The sequence below is a fragment of the Ostrea edulis genome, chromosome 1 (assembly GCF_947568905.1).
Source record: "Ostrea edulis chromosome 1, xbOstEdul1.1, whole genome shotgun sequence".
Lineage (NCBI taxonomy): Eukaryota > Metazoa > Mollusca > Bivalvia > Ostreida > Ostreidae > Ostrea > Ostrea edulis.
Genome location: NC_079164.1, coordinates 75,780,258 through 75,804,994, shown reverse-complemented (window position 1 = coordinate 75,804,994; position 24,737 = coordinate 75,780,258). Strand labels below are relative to the sequence as shown.

Below are 24,737 nucleotides of genomic sequence, written 5' to 3'. Positions count from 1 at the left end.
TATTTTATTGAAAATAAATATCAACGGCAAACTAACAATTCAACTTTATGACAAACTCGATTATTTCAGCTTCTCCATCGTCAACCTCCCATATTTATGTAGCAATATTCCATTATCACCTGCATATGGTGTTTATATCTCTCAACTGATTCGATGCGCAAGAACTTGTTCTACGTATGACCCTGTCCCTCCTCCACACTCTATTCACATGCCAGTATATCGGCAGCCCGTGCTACAAAACAAAGATCACATAGAAAAGACGATCTCGCAGAGATCTTGCAAAATCCATATCAATTAAAAAATACACTGACTTTCAAGATAAAGGAGTTTGATCCTCATTAATCGATATTGTATTTATCTGATAAAAGATACAACGAACAAGTCGATTTGGTTGGTTGGTCATTTTACGTCCCATCGAGAAATGTTTATTCATAATGAGACGTCGACAGCTGTAGGTGAAGTACCACAGATTCAAACCTTTATGCTTATTAAGGAAGTTAGCTCCTGAGCTTTTGAGCACAACTGCGCAGGATGCCACAACTAAGCATTTACTGGTTCAATACTGATCCCACTAGTGCAAACACATCACACATTTATTACTGAACCCTGTCCAGTTGAAAAAAATTCTGTCAATTCAAATTCTGAAAGGGTTTTGCAGGGACTATTTTTTATGGCGGAAGGATTGATTAACCAAAAAGTTCTAAATCTGCGTGATTTTACAGCAATACATCTTCTATTTTTATACCCCTATACTGTATTTCAGTTTTATAATTTATGATACAAGTAGCTCAGACTTGGAACTTGTTCAAATGTTGTAATTCATTAATTTGGTTGATATATTTTTCCAAACAGAACACCAATTCTTATAAAAGTGTTAAAATTAATTTGATCGAAATTTTGTTTAAAAATTTAGTATTTTCGCCAATAATTAAAAAAAATTGGTCTCCAACCCCCCTTTTTTAAAGTTCCATTTTAAATTCTCAGACAAGACCTTGAAAATTATGTGAAATATTAGAAATTGACATTACTTCTAATATCTCCTTTTAAACTCTTAAATTTGATATCATGAATTTTTTCATATATCAAGTGCAAAAAGGTCATTATTTATTTCCATTAATAGTATTAAACTTTTTCTTTCTCCGAAGTGTTAGAAGACATGATTATGTAGCATATTTCCCCCAAACCCTCACAAATTTTCATCATTTTATTCACCTTATCAAAAATGACAGAAAATAATAAAAATGACTACATAGGAGACATATTTCAAGCTCTTTAAAATCTGTAAATTCCAGGAGCTTCCGGGGGCTGCACCCCTGGGCTCCCACCAGGGCTTCACCCTGGACCCACTGGGGACCTCAAGGTGGCCCCCAAACCCCCTGCTTCTTACAGTTGTGCCCCCACCCCCCCTAATTGCAATTCCTGGATCTGCCCCTGATTTTAGCTATTATCAAATTCTTAGTTACAGTTTTAATGGATATTTCATCAGTAAAACTGTGTAATTTAAAAAGCTTAATAAAATGCTATTGGGAATTCAGAAATAGAGAAAAGCAGACATAGAATCCAAGGATTATTTTCAAGAAATATTTCTTTTTAGTTTTGTTTTGCACATTTTCGGTTTCGTTTTGCACCCAATGTTGGATCACTGGGAGTGAGCTAGGATCCAAAAGCAGGTGCTTGTGTGGAATACCAAGACAGCTGATAATTATAAAATACACATCAAAAATCCACAGAACTGTACATGTGTATTGTCAACTCCAGTTTATTTTTATAAACCATTCTTATGGCATCTCTGGCATCAAACAACATCTAACTATTACATCAGTTGTCTACTGAACCAGTTGAACAAGAAATTAAGTACAATATTGAATTTCAAGAAACATAGACTGGTCATTCAGCCCAACGCTATTCAATGCCCATTAAAATCTTAGGGTACTGATTACAAGCATGATAACAAACACTGTCTAATCAAACATACAGGGTATATATAGATATATATATATATATATGTTTGTAAGATCTGATGTGTGCGTGTGTCCCAGTGGTGGTAAATTCATACATGCTCATTCCCCTTCTATCAATCCTATAACCTGATGAACTGTACTTCATAAAACATACATAATACATACAAGCCTCTCTCATTCACTGTGAAAATAACATTAAACACACACACACACACACCCTCTCTCTCTCTCACTGTGAAAATAACAATAAACAACAAATATTTACAAAGTGTTAATTTTTCTCACAGCTTTCAGCTGGATGTCAATTTATCACTTGCTGCAAATGGAAGGTCAGTGGGTGGGGTCTATGGAAATTAACATGGAATGCCATGTGTATATCAATTTCTATTAGGCAGTATATTTCATTTGCCAATTCTAGATTTTTAGTTCTATTTCAAACATTAAAATAAGGAATCGCCGTCTAGTTTGTTGGGTATGCGAGTTGATAATCTACAATGGAAAGCATGAAAATTTATACATAATGGCTTTGCTGTTATGCAAATTATCACCTCAAATACCCAACAAATTAGACAGTGATTCTAATGATGAGGACTGAAGGCTGTGTGGACAGGTAAATAATTTACAGAAACAGCTGTTCAAAGATGCATGCAACAATAATTTTCCCAAGAAGTCTCAGGGATGATATTTCATACCTTTTACAAAACAAAACCAGTTTAAAAATAGCATCTGAACAATATTGTTTCCACACCAGTATGTCATACCTCATTTGTTCAATTTAAAAACGAAGCCAAAAGTCAAATTCTTATTTTCTGTGTGGAAATTCAAACGCCACAGGGAAGAAACTGACTCAGTAGGTCTCTATGAGAATTTACGACTGTATCAAATGAGCCAACACATAAATTCAAACATATCAACTACTTGTACAAACATATGTCAATGACACCTTTAAAAATTATAAAAATACTTTTTCAATAGACAAAGGGGATATTATATTTATTGAACTATATAGGCTGCATAAATAGCTAACACCTTATTCATTATGTTGAGCTTTTATAAAAACAAGCCATTCCCAATCCCTAAGGTGTCAATTTATTCGTAAAGAACTTCTGATGATGAATTAGTGAAGTGACCTTCCAATAGTACGAATATGTTGGACCACCTTTGTCTAAAACATGGACCTGAAATCAATGAAGTGGGACTCTATAAAAGCAACACATATTGATGACAGTGTTACAGAAAGTTTTTCAAATTCAAAAGTAAATTTTTTTGGGTCACCATTGTAAACAAATATCTGAACACTAGCCAAGCTGAGACTTGAAGGTTTGAAAATTACAGAAGTTACATTCTTAAAGTAACATCTGACTAAGTAAATGGGCTACTTGACTGGCAGAATGAATGATGAACTGGTTAATAAAACTCGACAGATACTGTATCAGTAGAATTTTCAGCAAGAATTTAATTTTGGCATCATGAACGGCAGTGTTGAGATCATTAAAATTGAATATCACTAATATTTATTCTATATCAGACGTAATAGCTATTTTTCTAGGAATTCTCAAGTCTCTAAAATTAGCTCTCACTAAATATATAGATTTATGGACAAATCGCTAAACGTGTCTCACTAAAACTACCACTTATACAGTATCACAGACCTAAAACACATACAACTAATGGAAGTAAACATAATGTACATTTCAAAACATTGAAGTGACTACAATTTCCTGAAGTCAATCTGACATGTGTAGACAAGCATCTTCAATTTCCAAGATGGAAATGTTTTGCAATTCAGTGAAACACTAATAATGACTATGAAAAAAGAAAGTTATTTCATATATTGCTAAATGAATACTTTGATGTATTTCAAATCTGTCCTGTCTCCTCTACAACATACTGGTACATGATATATCATTTACCACAAATAAGAGATATTCCTGCTCATTCATTGCTCTGGGGGTTATTTTTTTTTTGCCCTTTTTTGGAGGGGGGTGGGGTGTAGACAGCTTACAGTGTTGATAATTTTACAGTTCCTAGAATATATGTACCATATCAGTTGTGTTCTACATTGAATAATGAAACAACACAAATACAACTGCACATGAATAACATATTCATTCTCTTATAAATCATAGACAATCATAAAAAAAATGGAAAAAAAAATCTGTGGGTGAAACAAGATTGCTCCTGATAATAGCACAACATGTAATAGCCAATTTATATGAATATCTTTAAATAGACCAATAGAAAGGCCTTGTCAAAAGTTTTAAACTCAACAACATATCAAAACCCTTACACTTTTCTTTCAAAAGTTATAAACAATGTTAAAATGGGTCATAGGTCATTCTTACAGGATCATAAAAATGTGACACTTCTTGAAGAAGTTTGCAACATGGATTTCATCCACTAAATTCCAAAGACCCCTCACTAATACTTTCAAAAGGAATAAGCAATGTTAGAGTATGAAGTGGGTGAGAGGTCACAGAATCTTCAAATTTCACAATGGGTATAACCAATAAACATCAAAGCCCTCTCAGTTATAGATCAAAACTCACGGGCCATGTTCAAAGTTTTTGCCACGGACTGACGGACACGGGGAGAGGCAGACAGATGAGCCAACATTAACGTGCCCCTGATTCTGGGGGGATAACTAAGCTGTTCTGAGAGAGACAGAGAGAAGGAGAACATCCGTGAATTTGCGAGTAAGAAAAGAAATGGCTGGCCATTTGAGTTTTAGGTGGTCATTTCCATTTGTTGCTGCTCTTCTTCAGTAATCTTGTGGTTGGCATATTTGCTCTTGTGCTTGCGACTGTCCATGTGCTGAGCAAACTGATTTTCACCATTGACTGTCACATTACAAATGCTGCAGTAATAGCTGCCACTTGGAGTTCGGAAGTTGGAATAATCCCGCCCTCTCTTTCGTGACTGCTGCTGTGTCTGGATGGTCACAACATTGTGTTCTTCTACAGCAAACCCAGCATGCCCTGAACAAAGACCTCTGTATTGTGTATATATTTACCGTAAATATTCATAGAAATCAACAGTACTAAAAACCCTATCACATTTTTTAATTTTTGTGTAGATTATTCAAATATTCTGAACTTGGTTCAAAATGCTATAAATATTTTGTGAATAAACTTTGTTGATAAAAGGCATGACAAGCATTTCAAATATTTATAACTATCTGTGTACATTCAAATGACCTTCACAAGTGCTACAAATTCATCTACAGCAAAATTGTCTTTTAGACTATTTTACCTATTTATTAGTGACATTTAAAAAGATACAATTTGCTAAATGGAAATATACTGTGCATTCATAAAAACAAATTGAATACATGCAATTGTTTTATTTCAGCACAGAGAGAAACTTCCTCACAAGGGTTTCTATAGAATGGCCTCCCTACCTGCTCTTCCCCTGCCCCTCCCCCTCCCCCTTCCTCCCCATCTGCCTCGGTTCGAGTCAGCTGCTCTCTCCAGGGATCGTAGTTTTCCCTTGTGTTTGGCTCCATTCAAATGGGACTGTAACTGTTCATTGCAGGTCACCTGAACACTACACATCTTACACTCGAACACGGCGCCATCACTGAAAGAGAATCAGCTCCAGAGTTTGGTTGTCTGTCATTTATTTCTCTAAATGAATGTGCTTTCCCTGCTGTTTATATTATATGAATGAAATATTGGTATTGTATGAGACAATCAGTAAGTCACATGTACCATCGTATATCAAGTTCTACTGAAAGATTCACAGCAACATAGAAACAATGCAGAAAAATAACTTTATTACTTTTCAGTGAAGGTAATGTAATCTGTATTTAAAAGTATCCAATAGAGTTATAACATATTTTAACATGGATTCATTTCATTTCCTGGGCATTAATTTTCATGGTTTTGCCAAAGAGTACAATCATGTGGTTTCCTTTCTGTTTGTATAATATGAATGAAATACTGGTACAGTTCTGCTCATACATATCTGTAGCTATATTCATAGACAGTTATAATATAAATATACAATTCCAACTGTTTCCTCTGTAATAACCCTTTGAAACTCCAATGTGTTGATTCCCCCATTATACAGTAGAGCACACTTATAGCATTGCACTGGGGACAGATCATTTTGCTTCGTTATATCCAGTAAGTTCATAACATGTTTTAAAACTACAGGGAATGAAAATCAGTTCGCTGTGAGCATGAATTTGTTATACTTGTGTTCTCTGTAACCGTGTTCTACTGTACACAACTTCTCACTTGTATGAAAATGAATGACCTCAGTCCACTATAGAAATTAACATTCAATGCTATGTGTATTTCAGTTTTTATTTGGCAATATCTTTGATATTTTATACCGTATAGCGGGTTTTTTCCGCAGGGTGATAAATTTGGCTTAATTTAGCGGTTTGATAGCTTTCCGCCAAAATTTCACTCGCCAAATATGCATTCAATTGTGACTTCAGTATTTGCAAGGGAGATAACTCTTCCCTAGTCGCCAAAATTTATTCCACTAAAATTATTAGTATACCTTTGATCCAGCAAATCGCCAAATCTTAGACCCACGGAAAAAAACCGCCATACAATATTCTCATTTTACATACAATCTTTCCTTTTATGTAAAAATTGTACTCATGATCTATCAACTTTCTACTTTTGCTTGACCCAAAATAAAATTGCTGTTCAATGAATAATAACACTCAATAGTAGGAGGCAATTTTCAAAATGTGATAGAAATATTAACAAAGCACTGATACATACACAGATGTAATTGTACACTCACATTTTGACATGCTGTTTATCCGTCTCCGATATCTGCACGATGCCAGCAGCTTTCATTTTCTTGGCATGGTTTTTCCCCTCGTAATGTTGAATAGCCTGTTTAGGCGAGTTGAAAGCAACCTGGCACAGTTTGCAGTAAACACGGTCATTTTCATCTTTCATTTTCTCAATTACACTCTGAAATCATACCCAACAGAAAATAACCACCGGTTATTGACTTTCATTGGATGTTAAAAGAAATTTAAATTTCCTGTTAAAAATAACACCTGCTATAGATATTACTGTGAAATCATCAATGTTCATATTAGGTTTTTTCTTATTTTAGAAATTCTTAAGTGAAGATTTTTAATGCAATTTACTTTCTCTACATGAAAACATTGAATTTGTTTGATTGTCTGTACTTGTGACTTTTTAATCGTTTTACCTCACTGATGGCCTGGACATTTTCATCTTTTGGTTTGTCATCTGATGCTGGATTGACTTCAGTGACAAGATTAATTGTGGTCACCAGATCTCCCTGGGCCGCTTTCCTAGCTAGTGTGGCCTCCAAGGCTGCAGACTGCTTATACAACCTTACTTTTTTGGCATGGTGTTTGCCATTGTAATGAGACTGTGCCTGTGAAGGGTGACTGATTGTCAAATTACACAGTTTACAGAAAAAGGGACTTGTCATTTCTTCCAATGCCTTCTCTACATCTGGATCCACCAGCAACTCCTCTACTGCTTTCTTTTTCTTTGGAGGAGAAGGCCCAGTGACATTGTCTTTGGAGGTGCTGTCTGGCAGAATTGGGGCCTCTGGAACAGTAACTTCTGCCTTAATCACTGACTGTTGTGGGGGTTGTGATTCAGAAACGGTGATCTGATCATTTTTCTTAACAGGTTCTGTTTTGACTTCTTCCACCGATGGCTTTGAAGTTGAGGATTTAACTCCTACCTTATGCTCCACTTTACATGGCTTCTTAACTAGTGGCTGTTCCTCAGTTTTTATCTCAAGTTTACGTTTTTCTGCTTGTTTAATGTCTTTACTGTCATTTCTGTTTCCAGGAGTCAATTTATTATCATTCTGAATGCTATCGTTTGCTTCCCATGGATTCTGGTCTCTACCTGGCAAAAGCCTCTGATTTTTCTCATAGGCTTTGTTGTCATTTTGCATGAGATTAGTTCCTCCTCTACCCCGTCCTCTGTGACTAGATCCTCCGCGAGTGTAAGGTGGCCGCTGGTTTCTGAAGTTTCCACCATTGTCCCTGTTTCTCCCTCTACCTGTCATTCCATCCCTGTCAATGCCCCCTCTCCTAGCTCCTCCTCCTCCTCGGTCCCCCCGGCCCCTGGTTCCTCCTCTTTCCCTTCCTGGCTCACTTCTTGAATCTCTGTAACCCTCCTGCCATCCCCTGTTCCAGTATTCATCCCTATTCCACCCTCTATCTGAGTGTGGATAAGATTTATAAGTTTCATCTTCATACTGATACATTTGGTCATATCCACTTCCTCTGTTATCATGGTACCTCTTTCTCTCTGGAGGGTCATCTTGATTACTTTTCATTGGAGGTATCTGTGAAGGTCCTCTCCTGTAATCTGTGTCCTCATATTGTCTCCCTGCATCAAAATTATCTCCCCTGTAGCTTCCATTGTATGCCCCTCGATTGGGCCCAGGTACTCCTCCTCTGCCACCCCTGTTGGGTCTAATTTCAGTGGTCCCTCTTCCTCTTCCTTCCCCTGATTTTTCTGACAGCCTCTCATTGTTTGGAACCTGGTGTGCATCATTTCCTCTACCAACTCCTGGTGCCTGTCCTCTCCCTCTCCCTTTTTCCAGCCGAGGATCCCTTTGGGGAGCAATCTTCTGCTGTCCCTCTGTACTGATACTAGCACTATTACTGTTCCATACCTTCCCATCCTGTTGACTTGCATTACTCTGACCATATGAGTAAGATCCATAGGAGGCATCCTGATCCTGAGAGCCATCCCTGTACCCATAGTAATTCCCATAAGCATCATATCCACTACCATAATAATCATTGTAGCTATAGTTTGTGCTATTGTATGAGTCGTAATTAGGCTGGGTTCCTGACTGATATTGATTTCCTGTTTGGTATGCAGCATAGTCATAGTTATTGCTGGAATTGTAGTAGCCTGTTGTATCTTGGTACTGTTGGTAGCTCTGAGTGGTATTTGTTGATGTACTGTAACTGGGTTGTTGACCTTGGGAAGAATTCTGGGGTGCATAATATCCTGGAAATATAAAGGACTTATTTTTAAAAACAGAGTCATGCAAGCTTCAGCATGAATCACTCTTTTCTCCAGTATACCTGGAATAGAAACGAACGTTTTAGCCACACTAGCCTGCAGGACTACTCAGTACTGTTCTTCTAGTCCTGTTACTGACCCACTTTGTCCAGCAGCCTTTGTCTGCTGGTCCAATCACAAAGCAAGAAGGGGGAAGGTGTAGATGGGGACATGATCCCTCCTGATGGGGGTAGGGGAGGTCTATCATGAATTTTTTTTAAAAATAAAAGATGCCACTGCATTCTGGCTACATTTTACAGCAAAATGAAGTCAGAATATTAATTCAAACTAAATTTGTCGTTGTATTTCTTGTTTCCTATTGATGTTTCGGGTTTTTTTTCCAATAAGGTGGTGAGATACTTGTCAAGTGCTTCCACATGGTTCTATAACAATTCATTGTTTGAATCCAACCTTTTTTATAGTTTCAAATGCATTGTTGAGGTAGAAAAGGAGTGGATTCAATTATTTTAAAAATATCCAGACATCTCCCATTCAACAATTTTTAAATTTGGAACACGTTCATTTTCTTTTATTTATCTGTATGATTATTTTTCCTGATGGTATATAAATTTCTAGTATCCCTGTAGGGTAAACTTAATGACTTGTTCAGTAGCCCACCCTCCATTATAAGTTGTAGCAGGCTACTATTAGTGCAATCTAATTGAAATTAGATGTTAGATCTGCTTGCATACTCACTACACAAACATCTAACAACATTCCGTAGAGGGTCACGTCAGAGGTCAAATTCGATTGACCAATGAAATCACCGCTGGCAAAATCATTGAATGTTTGTTGAAGCCGATAAGTCTAGAGTGATACCGAATTTGACCTCTGACGTGACCCTCTATGGGATGTTTTTAGATGTTTGTGTAGCGAGTATGCGAGTGGATCCAACATCTAATTTTAATTAGATTGCTATTAGTGTTGAACACAGTATACAGGTTTGTAGACCAATGTAAGCTACAAATGATATCACCCCTATATGACATTTTTGATAAGAGTACCATGGGCCACATCATTCATCTGAGTCACCTTGACCCATATCTGAAGACTTTCCATATATATTTGCATGTAAAACCTTAGGCCCTATTGTGGCCCCAACCTACCCCTGGAGGCCACGATTTTTACAAACTTGAATCTGCACTATGTCAGAAAGCTTTCATGTAAATGCCAACTTCTTTGGCCCAATGGTTCTTGAGAAGAATTTTAAAGATTTTCCCTTTTTTTTAGAATGTAAAACTTTCATCCCCCCTTGTGGCCCCATCCTACCCCCGGGGGCCATGGTTTGAACAAACTTGAATCTGCACTATGTCAGAAAGCTTTCATGTAAATATCAACTTTTCTGGCTCAGTGGTTCTTGAGAAGATTTTTAAAGATTTTCCCTACATATTTGTATGCAAAACTTTGATCGCCCTTGTGGCCCCCATCATACCCACGGGGGCCATGATTTTAACAAACTTAAATCTGCATTATGTCAGAAAGCTTTCATGTAAATATCAGCTTTTCTGGCTCAGTGGTTCTTGAGAAGAAGATTTTTCCTATATATTTGTATGTAAAAATTGGATCCCCTATTGTGGCCCCATCCAACCCCTGGGGGGCCACGATTTGAATAAACTTGAATCTGCACTATATCAGGAAGCTGTCATGTAAATCTCAGCTTTTCTGGCTCAGTGGTTCTTGAGAAGAAGATTTTTCAAGATTTTTCCAATATATTTGTATGAAAATTTTTTATCCCCTATTGTGGCCCCATCCAACCCCTGGGGTCATGATTTTAACAAACTTGAATCTGCACTATGTCAGGAAGCTTTCATGTAAATTTCAGATTTTCTGGCCCATTGGTTCTTGAGAAGATTTTTAGATGACCCCACCCTATTTTTGTGATTATCTCCCCTTTGAAAGTGACATGGCCCTTCATTTGAACAAACTTGAAAGCCCTTCACCCAAGGATGCTTTTGGTCAAGTTTGGTTGAAATTGGCCCAGTGGTTCTGGAGAAGAAGTCAAAAATGTAAAAAGTTTACAGACGGATAGATGGATGGACAGACAGACGGACAGACGATGGACAACAGGCGATCAAAAAAGCTCACTTGAGCTTTCAGCTCAGTTGAGCTAAAAACGGTACATAATACGCTTGTGAAAAACTTATGTCGGGTGTTTTTCTTTAGCCATAATTTGTAAAATTTTGCTTAAGGTAGTATCAGCCATCATCAGGCTGTGACATACCTTCTTTGTATCATATGAATAAAAGGTCCTAGCTTAAAATCTGTGACTAGAGGTTTCCCCAAAGAAGTAGAGACATTTTCTATAGTCATCTGGCCCAGAAAATAGATGATTTCAGTAGGAGTCCCAAAATCTGGCATTCAAATCAGGAATATATAAGCAAATCCAAACTACATTTAATTTGATCCAAAATTGCTTTGTGTTGTATGACAGGAGCGTGAAGTTTGGCATAAAATTGCCAAAAAATGCAAAAACCAATGAAAATTTTCCATAAATTCAGGGGGTTTTCCTTTCAGAAAACATACAGCCCATGCGTCAAGCAAATTTATATTCAAACACATTTTTCATCTTCTCCTAATACACAATATATATTAATTTCATTTTGCTCGACGAATGGGCACACCTTTTCCTAAGCAATAATCTGGATGAAATTTAACAGTTATCAAGCTCTTTTTGAAAAAAAGGCGGAAAGAACTCTTATTCATGACGTAATAATGCTATAAAATAAGAAATAACTTTGATTTAAGTTGAGATAGTATACTTGGAATGTATTTAACTTATTCAAAACACAGATCAAGCTTGATTCAAGACACATTTAAATCGGAGAATTTCTGGGGGCCTTTTTATGTACACAATCGTACCTTGTTCTTTAACAAGTTCAAGAGAGGCCAAAATTGCAACATTATCTTGAGTGACTCACAAAGAAGCTACATTGCAAGTTTCTGCTGACAGAGAAATAAATATAGAAATCAAAAACCTAAAAAAAATATTTCGTCACTTGCCTTGATTATTGTAACTGTATTGTGAAATCTGAGCGCTTTGTGGTGTAGACTGCTGACTGCCTGCTGAGTAAAAAGTAACATGTAGTTTATTGACCACTACAAAAAGTATAAGTACACTTGACTACATTATTAACCAGTACAAAAAGTAATGGTGCATGTTGACTACATGTAGTTTTTTAAAGAAATTCCATCCTTCTAGAATTATAGGTTCAATCTGATATTTGATTGTTGATTCTTCAAATAATATATATTAGTAACAAATAAAAATGATAAAATAAGTATGTTGTGGTATTAATAATTTTTTTTATTAATTAGCACACATATACCTGTATCAACATCAGAAAATTGAAATTTTCCTTAAACAGCATTATCAAAATTTCACAGAGTTATTGCCCTTGGATTCAATATTTTAAAACATGTATAAATTGATTATTCATGTATAACTTAGACTTTTGAAATATTTTATGGTTAACAAGATTTTTTTTTACAATAACTATTGAAAAAGACTCCAACAAAATTTATGTTCCTATCAAGCATAAATCTTGTTAAATCACTGACTTTGCAAAAGCTTATGATGTCACAGGAGGGTGGAACTATGTTAACAAGTACAACAAGAGGTACTGTGAGCAATGCTCACTAAGAATACCCCCCGCTTACCCCAATCTCCCAAAGGGTGTTCGTAATAGGTATAAACTACCTCTTTTCTGAGTGTAAAAAACAAATGGCATGACAAACCGAACCATATTGTTACTTCAATGTCCAGTGCGCATGACCTTTGACCTTTTGACCCCAAAATCGATAGGGAACATCTTCATCCCATGGGTAGTCCATATGTATGATATGGTGACTGTAGGTGGAAAGGATAACGCTTTAGAGCCCGGAAACCATATTGCTACTTCGATGTCCAGTGCGCTTGACCTTTGACCTTTTGACCCAAAAATCGATAGGGAACATCTTCATCCCATGGGTAGTCCATATATATGATATGGTGACGGTAGGTGGAAAGGATAATGCTTTAGAGCCCAGAAACCATTGCGTCTACAGACGGACGGACGGACAACCCCATTCCAGTATACCCCCCCCCCCCCCCCCCCCCCCCCACAACTTGTTGCGGGGGGTATAAAAAGCACTGGTACATGTTAAGTACATATAGTTTATCAACAAGTTGTAACCTTGGCATTTGACCTAGAGACCTCAAAATTTATAGGCATATTTTTTTTTTTTTGGAGACTTAGACATCATCCATTTACACAGTGAAGATGAAGTCTGTTGGCTGAAAAATACTTCAATTATTGACTCACACAATTTCACTATGTTTGACTTGACCTTTAACCATACGATCTAATATCTTGTATACACTGAATAGGAAATATGTTAGGGGTGTGCAATATTGCAGTTTATCCCACTTTAGACAAATTTGTAGATAATTGATTGGATAAAAGCCAATCACATGACACCCTGAATTTTTCTATATTAGGTCTCCATCTGGAGGGTATATTAGTTTAACAACTGTGACGTCACTAACAAATCACATGACGCCCTGAAATTTTCAATATATCGTCTCTGTTCAAAGAGTTTGGCAACTGTGGCATCACTTACGAATCATATGACACCCTGAAATTTCAATACACTGTCTTCGTGCTGCTACCATAGCTTTCATGCAACTGTATGTCTGCATTCAGTTTCCACATAAATGTACCTAATTTCTTTATTTAATGTTCATATCTTTAACAATGATGTTTTGATATAAATTTGTGATTTGAATGGTTTTCAACGTGAAGCATGTCTATGAAATTCAACTTAATAACTGAATAATATTTAATTATCAAATACTATGGAATCATTTTAATTCATGGGGGTCAATGTTCGTGGCTAAGCAAAATTTTGCTGGTTCTTGGGGACGTAATTTCGTGGGTAAGCGATACGATATCACTAGGAGAGATAACTCTACTTGGTTTTAAAAATGTTTGAGAGACACATAAATTTGTGGGTAAGAGGAGCTGAGTTGCATCATTATCAGAATTTACCGAAACACTGGACTCTCTGGCCAGTCTGGGGGCTGAATTGCATCAGAACTGACAGAAGCAGATTAACTCTCTGGCCAGTCTGGGGGCCAAGTGGTATCAGAATCTGTCTGAGAATGAATGGTTGAAATGTTTATTATTTAGTTATTTTTATTTTTTCAGAATTCAGAAATTTCAAAACTGCATGATCAGATTTTTTTGTAACACCAATAATGTCCCTTTATTGCAATGGCTCTTCAAGTACAAACCATGATATTAAAAAATGTGAAATGAAATGATAGATAAATAAATTATTTGTCTGTAAGTTACTTTATCTATCTGTAAGTAAGTCACTAAGTGTAACTAGTGGCACTGCAACTTGCAAGTGAAAATTGTATCATCTGTAGCTTATGACCCCTTTTAAATTTGCCTTGCCTTGTAATTAATATTGTTGAAAATTTGGCAAATAGCATTTTTACCCCCCCCCCCCTCCACTTTTCTTTAAACACTAAAAATCCAGCTAATTCAGTGAGGAAGAAATGTCACTACTATATTTCCTCTAGACTATATCAAATTAAATACCGCACAACTATCAGTCACAGATTGACACTGGTAGGGGTATGGGGACCTGGTCTGTGAGTGTGATGAAAAAGATTCTGATGAAAATAAAGATTCACTCATCATTCAGAAATGTATAAACATTGTATTATTGTATACTTCCGGTACGTTGTGTGTATGTTAATAATGAGAGTTATCTTTCCTTGGATACTGAAATCAATCAAATACTATATGAACACGGGCAATTATCGTCCATGTTTGACCTCAGTATAATTTATTTATGCATAAAATTTATTAATATGTCACTCTTTGTTGCGTATTTCATCATTAAGTCAATGTTTACATATATTCGCTCTACTTAACCGCTTCAATCTCAAAGGGATTTTCTGGAATGTGCCTAATCACGCGATATACGCTAAATATAGCTAGTTTAGATCCGAACGATCAACTTCGCATCATTCATAGGCTCTAGGTTTATCCATACTAGCCCGCAAAAAACAGGGTGGAACCTCGTCCCACTTTTCCAGTAGAAATAAAAATAGAACATGACGCTACACCTAGAAAGCGCAGTTGTTGCTACCAGAAATGTGTATTGAATACTAAATATGGTATCATATCTGAATTGAAAAACTCACCTAGATTTTGTTTTAAATTGAAGTGTTTAAACAATAAGAATAGAATAGTATAGATGGATACATAGCCACATTGTATTATAGTAATTTAAATTTCCCAAACCTTTAGATTCCCCATAAAAAGTGGCAAGTTAAACGAACTTTTAATCTCAGCGGACTGATCATAATAATGCATTTGACACACTTTCATTTCGGAATGTTGTGAATCCTGTGTAAATGACCAATTCTATGAATGGTTTGAAAGTTTTTGATGCAATTCCATGTATTAGCTTCAGCAGAATAAATCAAAATCAGAATGTCATTGAGTCTATTTGTTTACCTTGATATGGGTTATAACTGGTTTGTTGATATGAATATTGTGAATTTGTCCCGCTCGTGGCATTGGTCACTGTAGATGTGCCACTAGATGTCGCCGTCGTCTGCTGTTGATATAAATATGGATTTCCCATTGTTGAGTAGCCTGTGGAATTTGTACAAATGTAGAAGACAGTGATTGGTCAGTTTTCAATAAAATCTTGTGGAAAAAGTTTTGAAGTGATAATAATCAGATAAATTCTCACTTTCCTACATGCATTATAGAGTACCTACTTTGGCCATAGTGGACAGGTTGTTGCTGATACTGATACCCATAGGATGTTTGTGAGGAATTCTTGTCCAAGGAAGTCTTAGGGGGTGGTGGTGGCGGTGGTGGAGGGGGGGATTCTTCACGCGATGTCATGATAATGATTGTTACCTACAAAAATTGATATAAACTTGTAACAATCATAGATGTTTAAATGCTCATTCTTTCCTGGACAATTTTGCTTTTTCCCAAAGTAAAATTAAATTAAATGTATGTTCTGTCTCCATTTTGAATTTGTTGGTACATAAATGTCATAATATCTCTTTAGAATTATGACGTGTACTTTCTTCCAGTAGCGACTGAGGAAATATCATTGAAAAATTTAACAAAATTTGAACATTTGAACATTCACTTTTTAAACTTTTCTTTTCTCTACAGAAAAGCATTTGCAATTTGTAAATAAATTTTGCTACAAAATGCATATATAAAAATAAATTTGGAATCATTAAAGGAAAGGTATTTTGAGGGGCTTTCACCAAAATTTAGCTAGTGTAATTGTGATTTCAGGAATTTTTAAAGAATTTTATTATTGTAGGTTTCTTTGATATATTTAAAAAAAAAATCTAAGCATGCAAATTTCAAGCTCATTATATGTGAAACAATTGACCATTTTTAATATGTTCCATCCATATTGATTATGTCCATCCATACAGGTTATGATAACACTAATCAAACATAGTACATAATATCATATAATACAAATGCGATGGGGCGGTCCATATTCTTGCTATGCACAGATGCTAGCATGAGATGTCCATTAACCTGTTCATAAGAAGAAAACCAATGTGTCTAAGCTGGCGACCACCATACCCTCTCACATACAACTGTTGATGAGAATCGAACCATGGGGTAACAAGAGAGTAACCTACCCTGACACCCGTGGAAATATAAGTTTGTCAACATCACAAATTTTGAGAAACCTATGTCAAACATAAAGGTAAATTAAACCTCTGGTTGTTTTACAGTAAAACACTCTCAGCTTTATGATCAAGGTTTGTGCATTCAATAACATTTTACTGTTACAGTGATCCACTTGGAAATCACCCCTATATTTTGAATATATGTATATGTTGTGTAAAAGTGCAGGAAAGCCTGGATTTAGGATATTGATCAGTTTGAATTAAATTGAATCTATACTATTAAAAGACAATGTTTGGATAACATTTTTGAAAATTGTATATACAAAGTTTTAATGCTGATTGGCTGCTGACCTTAAGCTACCTGAGGGAAGTAGTATATATATATTTGATGTAATTTAGAATAATGGATTTGATTTACTTCTATAGGTGAAAAAGTGAGTGCATGGCATGTTCAATTAATGCAAGTGTCGGAATTAAGTAGGAACATTTGATTGTTCTCGTAAGAGTCTTTTGTGTTGTCACAATATATCTACAGACAGTAATTATGTTGTAACCAGGGACCTGGTTGTAACACATGGTGGTCCTGTGGTCTCAAACTTTATGATAAAAAAAGAAAGAAAAAAGAATATATCAATCAAATGTCAAGACAAAACAACACTATCCTAGACAAAATCTCAACTCACTGCTCCACTACAGTAAATGTACTTTGAGTTTCTTGCACGTACCCCTTATACAGCGTGGACTATGATAACACGGTTTCCACATCCATGTCGAGTCAATTCGAGTCGAACCACATTTTGCCGATTTGGAAATTATTGTGGTTTTGATGAGCTATTTCCTATTTTCAACTTAAGGTCAATATATCGAAAACGTAATGCAAAACTTTGAATGGCTATATTTACATGCTTGCAAGCATTAGAAAATCTGGAACTGTTTCTCTCTCTCTCCAACGAATCTGAATATACCAACTCGGCCAAAATTGGAAATTAAATGCGCGCATTTAACAAGCAGCATTATACTTAATTTTCATCAATTTGATGAAATAATTAAGTAATAAGTATGTTAATTTATATTTTATGTTACAATTGATACCATTAAACAATACATTATTTCAAAAAAATTGTTTGGCAAAGTTGATAAAAACGGAAAATTTGTTTCCACTTTCGAAAGTTTTTTTTTAATATCAACACTTCCGGTGGGATGAACAGTGTGTGTAATTGTAAACAACTTTGTTTAGTCATTTATAGTTCGCCACATGAATTTCTTGAGTGAGAAATAATAGAAGGTAAACTTGATTTGTCATTTTTTCAATACGGTTGTGTAGTAGTGGGGAAACGGGTCTTTATTCTGAAGCATATCTACGTTCAGTAGAATGTATGTTTATTCACTAATCAACCGATCAAGGGCCTTCAGGGGGCATATACATTTTTTAACAACAACATTCATTATAAATACATGATATAATATATGTAATGAATAAGTTTCCACATTGGTCTGTAACTGGAGATAATTTATTTCTATTTTGTATTTAATTATATTTCTAGCTGTGTGAGGACTAATTAATTTCTGTTGAAACGAGGGGATTACAATCTAATTAAAATTAGATCTTCTCTAACCGTTACACTGGAGAAGGTAACGGTTAGAGATCTGATTTTTATTAGATTGAATTTGGTGATGTTCAAAAGAGCTATGTGTTACATCTATTCTCTGATATTTGTAACATTTCCTACATTTGTGTGTTGCCAACGTATATTCTCCAAGTAAGCGAATAAGTTAAGATTTTCCCAGTTTTAATTTTGACTTGCACCAATAATCTAAATACGTATACAGAAAGGTTTTTATATGTATTTTATTTTCCACTAAGGCTGAAAGGGTGTAATTATAATATTACAACAAAGTCTTGTCACTAAGGCAACATCAAAATTATCACCTGATATAAATAGTTCTCAGTCACATTCAGTTTCTATGTAAAGCTACCATAAGTGATACATAATGAGCCTTGATAAAATACACAATTAATTTTAAAATAGATCCTTTTTTTTAAAATTATTATTTGTAGTTGCTTAGGGAGCTTATATTTATGTTATCAAAGTAATATATCTTGATAATATGCTGCTTAAATGCAAGAAAAGTCCTTGTAAAATCATTTGTCATTTTGGTAAAGCATGTCTTTAAAGATTATTTGAAAGCCTTTTTAGAAAAGAAATTGAAAAAGTACAATACTTTTTCTGCTCAAATTCAAGCATCACTTTAAGAAGGTAATTTATGTTACATTTAACATATATTATTGTAAATACTTTATGATAAATAGTGCTTATGTCATGTTACGTATGTCAAAATGCACTATTGTGAGTCTGATATGCCACAGCAAGTGTACCACAATAAAGATCCCTCCCTGTTCAAAGGTCATAAGCACCAGACATAGGCCAAAATTTTGCAGCCCTTCATTGGCATTGGTGACGTCTCCATGTGAGTGAAAATTTCTCGATAGGGACGTTAAACAATATACAATCAGTTGATTAACATATTGATAGTCAGCTCTTATTTTCTATTGAAAAAGCAATGGGATAATATATAGATGTAATATATGCTAGGTAGTTTATATTATCGCTTTTTCAATATAAAACCTATAAATTAATTCTTTTGTTTCTTTTATCTGGATATAACAGTACAGAATCTTCAATTCTTTCTTTTGAATGAATATAAATGATCTTAATGAGTAACAGATATTTCGGGCTTCAAGCAATGTTGTTGAAGATCTCAGAAAGAAGGTTGTTTAAAACTGAATTTAATAACCTGTTTGTTCTGTAAAATTAAGTATTTTGTCTTTTATTTGCAATATTTTAGGGATGATAAACATTCCTTTAAACATGTTATTTTTAAAAAAATGTTTCAAATGAAACACGTATAATGTGAAATACAGAAAAAAAGTACATGAATACAACACAAAATAATTATATGGACAACTTTTGAGATTAGGGTAGATAGAATATTCACAAAACCAAATATACTATTTTTTATTTTAGTAATTTGCAGTCTACAAAGAGAAGCTATAGTTTCATCTAAACAACTAACTGTTTTAATAACATAAATTACATATTAATTATCAAAAATGATCTTGAATCAAGATATACATAAAATGTGCAAAATATATTCTTTTCTATATTTTCTTTGTAACATTTAAAATCCAGTCTAATACAGCATGTTTTCACTCATAATTTTATATTTTTGAAAAAAAAAATCTGTTTATATTAAATTTTCATTTAATAACTTTAGAATGTTATGGCAGCTGTATGTTTACATTTAAGTTTACGGGACATGTAAGTTACATAAGTTATGTTATGCTTTGAAGAAAATGCAAAGCTTCAGTATCATTTTTCATGTAGTATTTGTTTTTGGAAGTGTGAACAATATACACATCAACTGTCTATAACAGCATGATCTGCAAATAATTTTTCATATCAAAATGTGCAAATAAATGTTAAATTGCAGTAGATAAAATACATAGTTCTTGAAAAGAGGAGAAAGTTATTTATATATACATGATGATTGGTTGTTTATACTTCAAAGGCATCTTTATTCATTTGATAAAAATTTAAATGCTGATAATTTTTTGACAATTATTGGAACACTGTAGCTGAGTGAAGAGGAAATTGTATACTTATTTTGGAACCATCAATTACACAAAGCTATGTACCCCTTACTTCACTCAAGTGAAATTTCCAAACCATTTGAGTTTGAGTCCTAAAATTGTGAATAGTGTTTCTATAAGTATTATCACATATCAATAAATGCCCAACCAATTATGATTGATTGATTGTATATTGTTTAACGTCCCTTTCGAGACTCTCACTCATATGGAGACGTCACCATTGCCAGTGAAGGACTGCAAAATTTAGGCCTATGCTCGGCACTTACAGCCTTTGAGCAGGGAGGGATCTTTATCGTGCCAACCTGCTGTAACACGGGACCTCGGTTTTTGGAGTATCCTCCGAAGGACCGCCCCATTTAGTCGCTTCTTACAACAAGCAAGGGGGTACTGTTTCATTGACAAAACATTTCTGAGTGTCACAATTTACAGAGAATAGGAAAACAGATCTATTCCATATAAACACCTTTGATTTACAGGTTATCTTTTTCTGTGTGCATATGACAAATTCACAGCCTAAGTAAATTGGGCTTGTTGATATTGCCAGCTGGTGAAAAGATACATAATTTTTATAATAAATTGCATTTAATTCCAGCAGTGTAAAAATGAAAGAAAAAAGTGTCTCTATGTGTAGTAACAGGATGTGACATCATTGGCTTAGATCATACTTTGTAACTAGCAAATGGCATGATGATGCAGACTGCAATTGAAAAGCGTGATTTCCAAGACTGACGATTATATTAGATATTAGTGTTCACAAACATGCATTAGGATATTAAAGTCCGCCTGTTATTCGTGGCACTATCCTTTTGATTTTGATAGAAAACGTTAGCAGAAATTCTTTCTTGTATAGTTTTTATAGCTCACTCAGCACAAAGTCATTATGAATTATTTTCTTCTCTTGGCAATGTTCTTGCATGATATTCATTTTTTGTTTTTTGGATTGGCTGAAACAAAATTGACTTCTCTAGAAAATATTGAAAACCAATGAAAGTTGATATTTACATAAAATTGTTCTCCCATACAGGTCTTTTTTATTTTTTATTTTTTTTTATACCTGGAATTGGTCAAACCTAGAGTCAGAGTGGGGCCACAAAGTAGCTGTTTTAAAGTTTCATATGTTTTAGACATATCCATTAAAATTCTTTAAAAGTCTTGTGCCGAGGATCTACAAGAGTATAGTTTGTCAAATCAATAATCCAGCATCCTCATGTAGTTTTTATTCAAATTTGCCCCTACCATGACCATCGGGATCTGAGTGGAGCCACTGTATGTATTTCATGTTTTATAAAGGAACAATATGTATAGACACATTCTTTACAAACGAAACACCACAGTGACACAATCTATCAAGAATCCTCATGTTGTGTAAATTAAAGTTCCGTTCCTGGCTTGCCAATCGTGGCAAGGGCACATGCAGTCAATAGGGGTTTTTATAAGGTTTTTACACGGGCAAATGCGTCGCTCATTTGAGTGATGTGGGTCATGTGACGCATGAATCTAAGATAATCTGTGATTATCACTGTCACTTCCTTGGAAGGAAGGAATTCCAGTTTATTGAATGAAAGTCCATGCCCCCTTGAATAGCTAGGGAGATAATCCAGAAAAGGGAAAAATAGGATGGGTTCAATTTAAAGAATTCTGCTCAAGAACTAATGGGTCAGAAAAGTTGAAATATACATGAAAGCTTCCTGACATAGAGTAGATTCAAATTTATTCAAATTGTGGTCCTTGGGGTAGATGGGGCTACAATATGGGGGGTCAAAGTTTTACATGTAAATATATAGCAAAAATATTTTAGAATCTTCTCAAGAACAACAGGACCATGATTAGTCATCATAATAAGCAAGCATCCCTAGGTAATGCAGATTCAGTTTGTTCAATTCAGGGGCCCTGGGGGTAGGGAAGGGTCACAATAGCAGATAAACGTTTTATATGGGAATGTGGGAAATTAATTTAAACAAACTCTTTCCAAGTGTAGCAGGCCAGGGCCACACTAAATCAGATGCAAATGTTCCTAAGTTGTGTGAATTCAAGTTTTATTATGACTGTAGTCGGGGGATGTATTGTTTTCTCCTCTATGTCTGAAACTTTAACCCTGCTCATAACTTTTGAATCATGGGTTATAGGGCAACATTTTTCATTGGAATAAAGACCGGAAAAAAACTCTTAAAAATCAGAACAACTGAACAACAGAAGGGTCGAGATGACTCAGGTGAGCAATGTGACCCATGGGTCTTTTACAGATGTCACTGTCTCTTTAAGTCTGTCACTAGTACATTAAACATGTAGATTCAATACAAATTTTTGACATCTTTGCCAATGAAGAAATGGGTTTTTTCAATCTGAGTACCAGTTACAGGGCAGAAGAGGTTATTCAATATTTCCATGTCAAAGTGTTATTGAACTACAGAGCATAGCATGAATACAGCAGTTTTCCTTTATTAACCGCCTCCTCTGAAAGGAAACAACATTTCAAGGCTGTGATTGTCATTCTGACATTGACAAACTATTTGCTTTTCATTGAGGGAGCTAATTGATAATTCTGCTGTTGAAGGGTTCAAGCTGAACTTCCACTCAAAATATGTACCCAAAATTTATTCATCCCTTTCAGCAATGATTTAAAATCTATTTATCTGCATGTCCACTTCCATGAGTTTTTTTTTAATGCTTTTGAAGTTTGAAATTACATGTATTAGTTTTAATAGATAGATAGATATCTGAAGATTTCAGTTCAGGAATTACAGAAATATATGCAAAAAGTTGTTATCATGGTATTTTGATTCTGTTTACTATCACTTCTAGTAGTTTCACTTCATAAATTGAACAGCAGTGAATTAGTTTTGTTGATACTTTAAGGGAATTCCCTACAGTACTAGCTAGCCCATCAAGTCAAGACAGTCAAACTGATTTGATCATTTTTGAAAGCACAACAGTAGAGTGGTTGTCATCTAGATAGATGCACTTGAAATATATGGTTTGCATTTCACATAAGTTCACTTCAACAATTTACATAAATTGCACTTTATGCAAACAAGATTCTGATCTTGAGTACACGTTTTGACTGGAGAGCTGTACATATGGCAGCAGAGATACATAATATCCATTATCATATTTTCCCCAATGTTAGACTGCTGTTTTATGTGACGACGTGCAGCAAGTGACATTTTTACTCCACAAAACCTAAAGTTTTTATGTGTATATATGAAGAAAAAAAGTTTTATCACCAAATATGAATATAGAAATAAGTATGTATATTAGGTTATTTCTATGATGGTGTATTTGAAATCGATGGAATCTGCATATAATCGGATTCATTGATTAATACACAAATTACCCCCTGCTTTCTTCGTTTTCACACCCTTTAACACAAACAACCTACACAGCTATTCAGAATCTGTAAATGATATGGAGGAAAACATGCCAAATCTCATTTCCACAACAATTAAGAAAACTGCTCTGAAAAACTAAATGTTGTTTTTGTGAGCCACATTATCAGTCCCGATTGTTCTTAATTTGACAGGCTGGCGGATAAATCACCATCATTCCAATAACAGGTTTTGTTTTGTAGGTGGTGGGAGGTGAGATTTTGTGCAAATCAAATTTACATAATTTGTTATTTTTATGGATACTTGAAGTAATGCACATAGGCAGTTGTAAATGACATTGAATATTTTTCACTTTGTCATGGTTTAAACAAATGCAGGATCACAAGTAGATTAAATAAATTAATAAACTAAATAAATTAAGGGGAAAAAATTCAGCTTTCAAAGTCTGAAATTCAGGTTTTTGATCATAAAGTTTAAAGCTCAAGAAGAATGGTATGGCGATAAATTTTGTATATAAATGTATGACAATAAAAGGTAAACAGAGAGAAGGCTTGCTTTTGATTAATTGCTAAGGTAGTGTAGTGGTAAGACCATTGTGTTGGGGTGGTAACTATAGACTCTTTAAACACATCACCACTGATGCGATGCTTAAACCACAGGGAGGCTTAAGGGATGGTCGAATTGAAAAGCAAGCAAAACAATGTTGTTTACGAGTTTTATTTCCACAAATATGTTGTGTGTGATAGCAAGTCTGAATTTGTAAACAGAGCGATATAGTGAGGTAATAGAGATGTTATCTCAAAACTCAATGATATTTCCCTAGCTGTTGATGTAAGAACCCAGCAAATAGATTCCTTCTTCGTATGATACCTGTATAAGGAACAGCGGTCCCAAGGTACTTTTCTTGTCAATTATGAGATTTCTATAATGTAGAATATATATATATATATGTGTGTGTACATGAAAAATATTTTATACTAAAAATTTCGTAATCAGCAAAGAAATTCATATGCTTCAGTGTTTTATGAAGTAGAATTAAATCTTTAAATATTGACATATTACAAATTGCTGTAAATTGTT

The 24,737-nt window shown here is 34.8% G+C and overlaps 2 protein-coding genes across 8 annotated transcripts in view; one reads left to right on the top strand and one right to left on the bottom strand.

The window, feature by feature from the left end:
* Positions 1–1,741: 1,741 nt before the first annotated feature.
* Positions 1,742–17,864, bottom strand: LOC125681162 (uncharacterized). 2 transcript variants are annotated; one of them, XM_056160861.1, is made up of 8 exons: positions 17,405–17,864; positions 15,786–15,930; positions 15,517–15,657; positions 12,005–12,064; positions 7,149–8,950; positions 6,726–6,901; positions 5,362–5,540; positions 1,742–4,939 (listed from the first exon to the last, which is right to left on the bottom strand). In XM_056160861.1, exons 2-8 carry the CDS (start codon positions 15,913–15,915, stop codon positions 4,689–4,691), a joined length of 2,739 nt encoding a protein of 912 aa, XP_056016836.1. In that variant the 5' UTR covers positions 15,916–15,930; positions 17,405–17,864; the 3' UTR covers positions 1,742–4,688. The 2 variants fall into 2 exon arrangements, with proteins under 2 accessions (XP_056016836.1, XP_056016829.1); XM_056160854.1 differs by having other exon boundaries at positions 12,005–12,067; positions 17,405–17,782.
* LOC125680981 (phosphatidylinositol 4,5-bisphosphate 3-kinase catalytic subunit alpha isoform-like) overlaps positions 17,845–24,737 on the top strand; it is a 23,967-nt gene continuing 17,074 nt past the window's right edge. For 3 of the 6 annotated variants that reach the window (XM_056160834.1, XM_048920853.2, XM_056160800.1), the window contains exon 1: positions 17,865–24,552. The gene's annotated coding sequence lies outside the window, so the exon portion shown is untranslated. Of the gene's footprint in view, positions 24,553–24,737 lie in introns of all 6 variants that reach the window. The other 3 variants (XM_056160815.1, XM_056160841.1, XM_056160829.1) reach the window with 3 other exon arrangements.

Coding starts and splice junctions, on each gene's coding strand:
- LOC125681162 (XM_056160854.1), bottom strand. CDS start 15,915: ATGACATCGCGTGAAGAATCCCCCCCTCCACCACCGCCACCACCACCC. Junction 15,658..15,785: donor ACCTGTCCACTATGGCCAAA/GTAGGTACTCTA, acceptor CAAATTCCACAG/GCTACTCAACAATGGGAAAT. Junction 8,951..12,004: donor ATACAGTTACAATAATCAAG/GCAAGTGACGAA, acceptor TTATATTTCCAG/GATATTATGCACCCCAGAAT.